Here is a 9,105-nt window from a genome sequence, read left to right as displayed (position 1 = left end):
GAGCTGAGATCCGGCCACTGCACTCCAGCCTGGGTGACAGAGCAAGACTCCGTCTCAAAAAAAAAAAAAAAAAACTAGATTCCAGGGCTTCAACTCCAGGAGCTTCTGATTCATCTGGTGAAGCCTAGTCTGAGTCACAGAAGGTGATCTGTGCCACCCCCACTTGGCCCTGGCTCCTACCCAGCTCCTCTGCACAGGCCTCATGAGGTGTCCTGGCAGGGAGGGCCTGGACATCTCAGGTGGCACGAGCCCTGGCAGCTGGGAGAAACCTGAGTGGTCCCAGGTTATCTGATGGTGCACCTGCCTCAGCCCCGTGCTGGCTTCTTGAATGTCAAGATCAGGGGAAGTCTCAGGAAGCAGCTCCCTGAGCAGCACAGGTCACCCCACAGGCTGCCCCAGGGCCAGGCTTTCCAGGACAGCAGGGCCAATGGAGGTGGTAAGAAAAGGGTATTCTCCTGTCCTGCTCCTAGTCCCTCTGAACTAAACATGCTCCTGGTTCCCACGACCTGCCTGCACACCTTGACTGACAAGCCTGGAATTAATCTCTTTACACATCTGTCAACATGGCAGTGAGTGCCTCGAGGGCCAGGTCTTGTTCCTCCCTGCATGCCCAGTGCAGTCCCTGGCACACCATTTGTGCTTGCTTAATATTTCATGAATAAAGGAGAGGTAGTAACACTTATCATGTTACCACAGGGTCAAGAAAGGACTTATATTCACACCCACTGGGCACATGGGAAGCGCACGTGCTTACCTGAGAGGTAGGGAGGCCCCATTCTTAGTCACTCAGCTAAAGGCTGAGCTTAGCATGCCTCATTTGGCAGTGGTACTGGATTACTTCTGGCATCATGGTACCCTATGACATAAGGTATGAAACTTATGGAGCCTCTTCCCAGGAAAATGCCCCTCCCCACTCCGTCTGTCTCATACATATAACATACAACTTCTAGGTTAAGAGTATCACCCCTTCACCAGGCACAATGACTCACATCTGTATCCCAGCACTTTGGGAGGCCAAGATGGGAGGATCACTTGAGCCCAGGAGTTTGAGACCAGCCTGGGAAACATAGGGAGACCCTATCTCTACAAAAACTTAAACAATTAGCCAGGCATGGTGGTGCACACCTGTAGTCTCAGCTACTTGGGAGGCTGAGGTGGGAGGATCGCTTGAACCTGAAAGGTCACAACTGCAGTGAGCTGTGGTCATACCATGGCATTCCAGCTTCAGTGACAGTGAGGCCCTGTCTCAAAAAAAAAAAAAAAAGTATCAGCCCTTTAAAAACTGAAAAGCTCTTTTTTAATGGAGAAAGCCTGAAATTATCTATGATTGTATGTAGTTAATGAATTTATTTATTTATTTATTTTAAGACGGAGTCTCACTGTCACAGGCTGGAGTGCAGTGGCACAATCTCAGCTCACTGCAACCTCCGCCTCCCAGGTTCAAGCGATTCTCCTGCCTCAGCCTCTCAAGTAGCTGGGACTACAGGTACGTGCCACCATGCCCGGCTAATTTTTGTATTTTTGGGGGCTCGGGGAGTAGAGAAGGGGTTTTGCCATGTTGGCTAGGCAGGTCTTGAACTCTTGACCTCAAATGATCCACCTGCCTCGGCCTCACAAAGTGCTGGGATTACAGGCGTGAGTCACTGTGCCTGGCCTGATGTCTACAACTTTTAAATTATTCAGAAAAAAAAATTATACACACATATTTATCTAAAGATGAAGTAAGTGTGGCCAAAAATTAACAATTGATGAATCTATAGGGTGACCACGAAGTCTGGAAACATTTTATTTTTTGGAGACAGTCTTGCTATGTTGCCTAGGCTGTTTTCAAACTCTTGGGCTCAAGTGATTCTCCCGTCTTGGCCTCCCAAAGTGCCGGAATTATAGGCATGAGCCACCCCGTCTGGCCTACCATATTTTTCAATAGATTGAAGATGTTCTTGATGGCATTATGAATATTTGCCTATTTCCAGACTTTACAGATACATAATAGACAAAGGATATATAGCCTCCATTGAACTATTCTTTCATCTTTTCTGTAGGTCTGAAATCATTCAAAATAAAATGTAGTGAGTGCGGAAAGGAATCTCAGCTCTAGGCTAACCTTCTAGTCCCAAAATCAGGATTCCACACTCTGGGAAAGAGCTCAAAGGAGAGGACCACAGTCAAGGCAGGCTCCAGATGTGTTTATTAGGCTATTTAATAGAACCATGTGACCATTTCTGTAGGTAAAAGGACAAAGGAGAATTACGAACACTTTGGGTCTTTCACGAATTCTCTCCCCTTTCTCTGGGCAACTCCACCCACCTTCACTCTCAAAGGAAAGGCACAGTGGGAAGGAAGTGGGTGAGGGGACTCAGGAGAGTCTGTGTGGCTCCTACCACCCCAAACTTATTCTGGTTTCCCGAAGATAAGAGGCAAGGCTTGCTCTGATCTTTTCCAGTTCTCAGAGTCCAGCAGGCCACTGTGCTGGACACATACATGGATCCACCAACATACATCAGTCCTTCTGTGTTCTCTCCTGCATGGTAGAGGCTGGAAGCCTAAGAACTATATTCCTCAGAATTTCCTGCCAGCCAGGATTTGCTTTAAAGTCCACTAATGAGAGGCACTTCTAGAAGCCATGATTCCTTTTCCAGCAGCAGCAGACAGCAGGCATGAGTTTTGGAGCATCTTCTGAGCATTTTCCTGTACATCATCTGCTTTTGTGCAGCTGGAAGCTAAGACCATCAGCAGGAGTTTTCTGTGCCTCCTGCACGTTGCTGATTTCTGACAGTTGCTACTGGCTTTCTCCAATTTTCACTTCTCTATCCCTTTCAGTGGTTTTATAAATACTTCATTCCTATAGTAGATCCCTTCCTGCTTATATTAATAATACCTAGAGGGGACATGGTTTTCCTGACTCATCCAGCTGTCGTAGGACCTTACTCCAAAGGAAGGAAGGCTTCTCTTGGGGAGGTAATTTCCTGTAGAAAGATTTCCAAACACTGTTCATTATTTAATGCCAAAAAGGTAAACAGAAGCTGATGTGGGTGGTAAGCAATTCCCAGCCATGGAACACATGCTGGCCTGTGAGTCCTGAGATGCTGAATGGGATGCCAGTTCCCCGACCAGAAATGTCCTCCCATCTACCTCACTGCTGCCATTCCCCTGGGGATGCCAGGGGGCAATGACCACATGGAACAGAGCTGACACCTGACAATGGAGAAGAGATGTCTGAAGTACCTACCCAGCTCTCAAAACCCACCTGGCGTTACCCTGGAACACAGGAACATTTGGTCATCCTCCTGGCACAGGGGAGGGGGTTCTCTGCTGCCAGGCCTCTTGGAGCTGAGGCAGGAGGGTCAGCAAGAGAGAGTCCAGCACAGCCAGACCCTCCCAGGAACACCGAAGACCCCTGGAAAACCAAGAAGCCTGGAGGTGACTACTTCATCTTACCAATTTCAAGCCATCCCCCAGCAGGGCCAAGCCCCCAGCACCCGCAGGCCCCTCCTTACCAGTCAGTCTTTCTCACTTCTCCTGGGTCTGTGGAGAGCTGTAGTCAGGGCTCCCTGGGATGCCTCAGCCCCCTCTGCCTGGCACCCCCCAACACACCTGTGATCCAGCTGCAGTAGGCCCTGCTCCAGCAGCTCCTGCACCTCCTTGTTCGCTCCAAACATGTCACACAGGGTCAGCTGGGGCTCAAACTGCTGCCAGTGCTGGGGAAGCCAAAGGGTCAGAGGTGGGGACCTGGCCTGGCTACTCTGGGCCACGTAGTTGGGGTGTGGAGAGAAGTGGGGGAGGGTCCAGTCCAGCATGGAGATCTCAGCAGCTGACATGCATGAAACCAGAATCAGGCCAATGGGCCAGCAGGGAGGAGGGCACCTTCACTCCTATTCCACTGAGGCTGGAACCCAGCTTCTAGCCAGGCCAGGCCTTCCTCTATTCCTCCTCTCTTCCCTCCCCTCTCAGCCAGCTCCAGCCAGGGCTTTATGGCTCTGACTTTATCCAGAGAAGCTCTGGGTTTGCTTGATCATTATCTATTGTGCTTCCTATGAGAGGTTTCAGTGCTCCTTAAAAACAAGTGGAAACCTTTTATCTATCTATTGCTTCACAGAGCTCGGAAAATTGAGGCTGAGAGAGGTGAAAGGATTTGTGTCCAAGTTGCAGTAAAATGGGGGCTGGAACTTGGGTCTCTGCAGCCCTGGTCTCGGGTTCTTAGCTATGCGCCACTGCTCACTGCTTCTGCCCATCAGGCCTCGGCTGGACCCGGGCCCCACTTCTAGCTGCCAATCTCACAGAAATTGGAGGTGTATGTGTGTCGGGGGGTGGAAGGGAGGGGGCACTGATTCTGCAAGACTTAGGAGGGAGTTGTGTGCAAGAATCCCAACTCCTTACCTGGTGAGTAATCCCCACATCGGTGCGTAGCCCCAGGGCCAAAACTTCCTCCAGCCTCAAAGAAAATCATCAAGGAGTCTTAGAGAGGAGGCCTGTGTGCCTCCCATTCTCCAGATTCCTCACTGGGATGCATTTAGAGGTTAACAGGGACCATACAGTATGTGGCAGGGCAGGGGCCAGGGCAAGGCAGGAAATAAAAGATGTACAAATAGAGGTGGCCCTGGGGTGTGGGGACCCTGGGGGAGAGCCCTGTGCCCTTGGATGCTCACAGCTCCAGCTTGCCCAGGGGGACACGCTTCCGGGTGCCATGGCCGAACATCATCACCTCCTTCATCCAGTTGTCAGGCTCCAGTGTCTGGATGCGAGCCTCCCGGGTGTGGCTTCCAGCCCCCTGGGGCATAAATCGCCCATGGGCCCCTGACAACATCAACAACCATCCCCACATTAATGGCTGTTGATACTATGTGCTTACCAGATTTAAATCATGTGCTCCCTAGAGCAACTGCCTCTAACACACTGGAAGTGTAAATTCTTTTTATTTTTTTTTTGAGATGGTATCTCACTATGCTGCCCAGGCTGGTCTTGGACCCCTGGGGTCAAGCGATCTTCCCACCTCAGCTTCCCAAGTAGCTCGGATTAGAGGCACGCGACACCAGGCCCTTTTCTCTTTTTTCTTTTTAAATCATCTATCCCAAAATGCCAAGACATATAAATTCTTGGGCTCTCCTCCAGCCCTGTCCAGTTGGAAATTCTGGAGGTGGGGCCCAGCAGCCTGGGTTTTAACAAGCCCTCCAAGAGATTCTCACACACACTAAAGGCTGAGAACCGCAGTGCAAGGTGCGACATTAAGCCCCTTACAATTCATGCTCAACAGTTCTATAGGGAGGTATTATTTTTTGCCACATTTTATATATGAGAAAATACAGGCTTGGAGAGGTTAATGTGGCCCAAGATCACACAGCCACGACACTCCTCTCCTGAGTCATTCTTTCTGTAGTTCACAGGACTTACCAGGCCCAATGCCAAGGTACTGACCACACTGCCAGTAAGTCCAATTGTGGGTACTGAGCGCCCCCTGCGGGGAGGGAGGAAATAGTGCAGAGTGAAGAGGGCGGGTCTAGTTTCTGCTCAGGTAAGGGGCCCCAGGTTAGAATGTCCCACTATCTCAGGCCTGAGAGCACCCAGTCAGGATCCTTCTCTTCAGAAGGTCACAATGCCCCGGTCACACTGCAGTCTGCTCATCCTCGACCTCCAGCCACCAGCCCCAGAACTTACATTCCGGGCAAAGTTGGAGACCTCATACTGGCGGAAGCCAGCCTCCCGAAGGACAGCCCGGCCTCTCTGGTACATCTCGGCTGCGAGCTCCGGGTCAGGGGCTGGAAGGGCACCCTGCTGCACCTGGGCGAAGAGTGCGGTGCCCCGTTCCAGGGACAGCTGGTAGAGGGAGAGGTGGTCGTCACAGTGGTGCAGCAGTTCCTGTAGCTGCCCAAGCCACGGCCCCACCTGCTGGGCCGGCAGCCCCAGCATAAAGTCCACAGACACTCGCCCAGGAAAGAGGCGCCGGGCCTCTGCCAGCGTCCGCAGAGCATCGCGGGCCGAGTGCGTCCGTCCCAGCAGCCGGAGCTCAGTGTTATCTAGGGACTGGGAAAAGAGGGTGGGTGTAAGCATATCAGCAGCTCTGAGAGCGAAAAGAACGCTCCACCCCATTGTAGACATGGAAACAGGGAGAACGCAGCACGAGGCAGGCAGCTGGAAGGCAGGAGCTGGAAGGCTGGCACCCAGAGCTGCCGTTCACAGAAGGGTTGTTATGTGCCAAGCACCTTTACGTAGTGTCTAATTTAATCTTTGTAACCTCCTTTGTAACCCTCCAATATTAGTTCTATTTTACAGATGAGAAAACTGAGGTTCAGAGGTGTTCAGCAACGTGCCCAAGGCCATACAGTTGCAAAGTTCGACCTGGAATTTAGGACCGTTCGACTCCAAAATCAACAGTCTTTATTTACTTTACTTTTCATTTTTAAATAATTCTAGCCTATAGAAAAGTTGAAAGAAAATCACACAAAAAAACCTTCATCTAGATTCACCATTTGTCCAGATTTCTTTTTAAACATACATACATGTGATTATGACGAATCATAGTAAGTTATAAACTAGCACTGTCCAAAAGAACTTTCTGTAATGGTGGAAATGTTCAGTATCTGTATTGTCCAATATGAAAGGTAGTAGCCACATGTGGTTATTTAAATTTAAGCGAATTAAACTTAACTTACCACATTTCAAATGCTCACTAGTCTGTGGCTAGTGGCCACTATATTGAATAGCAGTTATAGATATTATACTTCCTAACCTCTAAATACTTAGGTGTGTATTTCCTAAAGAACAAGGACACTGTCTTACATAACCACAGTCCAATTACAGAGTTCAGGGAATGCAACATTGACACAACACCATTACATAACACACTGTCATATTCAAATTTGGCTAATGGTCCCAATAACATCTACTGTAGTAATTTCCTCCTTCCTCCCCAGTCAGGGGCCACACATTGTATTCAGCTGTCTCTTTTGTCTCTTTTAGATTCTCAGCCTTTGTCTCTCATGACATTGACATTTTTGAAGAATACAGGCCAGTTGTTTAAAATGCATAATTTAATGAATTTAAATAAATTATGTGTGATTATTATAATTATTTAAATGAATTATTTAAAATGAATAATTTCTAGAGATTGGCTGTATAACACTGCTTATAGTTAACAGTGCTGTACATTTAAAAAATCTATTAAGAGGGTAGATCTCATGCTGTCTGTTCTTACCACAATAAGTTTGTAAAAGTCTCTTAATTCAGGGTTTCCTGATGTTTCCTCACAATTAGATTCAAGATATGCACTTTGGGGTAAGCATATCTTAGAAGTGATGTGTTTCTCTCAGTACCCATCAGAACAAAGCCCACAACCCAGAAGTCCTATGGAAATATCAGAGCTCAACCTGAGAGGACTAGGTTTCTCCCTCCTTAAAAACCTTCAATGGCTACCTATCATTACTAGGACAAAACCCAGACTCCTTAGTAGGCATCAAAGGTTTTGGACTTTACCTTGCAGCCTTGTCTCCAGCCTCTCCAGTCACAAGGAACGACTCACAGCTCCCCCAAAACATGCCAGGCTCTTCCATGTCCTGTGTTGTTTCCCCCACACCCCCTCACCTGGTGAACTCCTCTTCATTCAAACATCATCTCCTCCAGAAAAGTTTCAGTGATTTCATCAGCATGACCTCCCTTCAGGCTGTACTCTGGAAGCCTTTTATAGAGACCCCCTTTACAGGTGGCATTTACCATGCTGCAATAATCTGGCTACATGTCTGCATCCCCCGTGTCTCCAGTCATGTAGCAAATCCTTTTTTATCACCTACTATGTGCCAGGCACTATGGTGGGTGCTTGAAATAGAAAAGCCACACCTGATCCTTTCTCATGAAGTTTGTGGTCTATGACAGCAGCAGACAATTAAGGAGTTACAAGTGTCACACTAGGCCCTACTGTGTCCCTGGCACCCAGAATGTGCTCAATCAATGTCTGTCCAATGAATGAATGTGACCAAAGAGGAGACAGCACTGAAGGACAGGGTGCACTGGGAGGGGCTGGGTGCCATGGGTTACCTGGAGGCCTATGGACAACCTGTTGACCCCTGCTGCCCCAAACTCTGCCAGTCTGGAGCCTGGAGTTGAAGTGGGATTAGCCTCCAATGTGACTTCCGAGTCTGCAGGCAGGTGGGCTGTCTGTGCCACGGCCTCCAGGACAGCAGCTACCGTGTGGGGACTGGCTAGACTGGGAGTCCCCCCACCAAAGAACACAGACTCCACCCTGGGGAAAGAAGATGGAGAAATGAGACCTGGGGGAGCCCTCGGGGATGCCTGCACCTATCCCCCACCACTCCTCCAAATAATTCCCAAAACGCTGCCTGCAGCCCCCACTACCCACCGTTGCACCCCGCTGAGCCGCAGCAGCGTCTGCGCTTCGGTCACCAGACACTTCTGCATGGCAGCCTCCTCTACGCCGCGAGGGATGTACTTGTTGAAGTTACAGTAACTGCAGCGCTTCTCGCAGTAAGGCCACTGGGGGCAGTGGGTGCAGGTGCACGGTGAGAGCTGCCCTGGCCACTTCCAGGGTTTAGTCGCACACATCCCCAGTCCCATCCCCACCCCCATCCCGAGGTCCTTCCACAGTAGCTAGGACATCTAAGCCACACAACTCCCCAAGGCAGTCGCCCTGGGGTTATTAGATCCACTTCAATGTGAGAAAACTGAGGCTCACTCCTTTGTTACACTGGCTCTTCCAACCAGCAGACGTCAGGAAGGAACGCAGTCCAAGCTCTTTCTGGGATCAAAGAATTTTCATACAATTTTCCTACGGGCCATTTTCCCAGCTACCGAATCAGAACACGGCTCTTAAAAAAACTTGTCTTGCTAAGAGGAAAACTGTTGTGAAATTTGAACCATTTGGTCAGTCACCGAGCTGGTGAGAAGCAGACTTCAGGTTTCTGTACCAAGTCATTTCCCTGCCAAGGCACCGGGTCCCATCCCAGACCTCGTACGGGGGCATGGAAACACGGCAGGCGGGTTCATAGAGTGACAAGCCGCCACCTGGGTTTTAGACCGCCACGGTCACGGCCACCGCTGCGGCCACACACCGCGGGCTCCGCCCCCGCCCTTACTCACGTGTACGTAAAGCGCCGCGCG

General features: G+C 49.8%; 1 protein-coding gene across 1 annotated transcript; it reads right to left on the bottom strand.

Moving 5' to 3' along the window:
• Positions 1 to 2,171: 2,171 nt before the first annotated feature.
• On the bottom strand, positions 2,172 to 9,105 carry RSAD1 (radical S-adenosyl methionine domain containing 1; the record flags this gene model as incomplete). Its single annotated transcript, XM_011959960.1, has 9 exons — positions 2,172 to 3,397; positions 3,595 to 3,698; positions 4,378 to 4,432; positions 4,647 to 4,794; positions 5,389 to 5,452; positions 5,653 to 6,018; positions 8,026 to 8,230; positions 8,348 to 8,481; positions 9,085 to 9,105. Coding segments are annotated over 9 exons (1,215 nt in total), but the record flags the coding sequence as incomplete, so codon positions are not given.

This window comes from Colobus angolensis, unplaced genomic scaffold (genome assembly GCF_000951035.1).
Source record: "Colobus angolensis palliatus isolate OR3802 unplaced genomic scaffold, Cang.pa_1.0 Scaffold50, whole genome shotgun sequence".
Taxonomy (NCBI): domain Eukaryota; kingdom Metazoa; phylum Chordata; class Mammalia; order Primates; family Cercopithecidae; genus Colobus; species Colobus angolensis.
The sequence above is the reverse complement of the archived record's forward strand: the minus strand, read 5'-3'. Positions and strand labels throughout refer to the sequence as shown.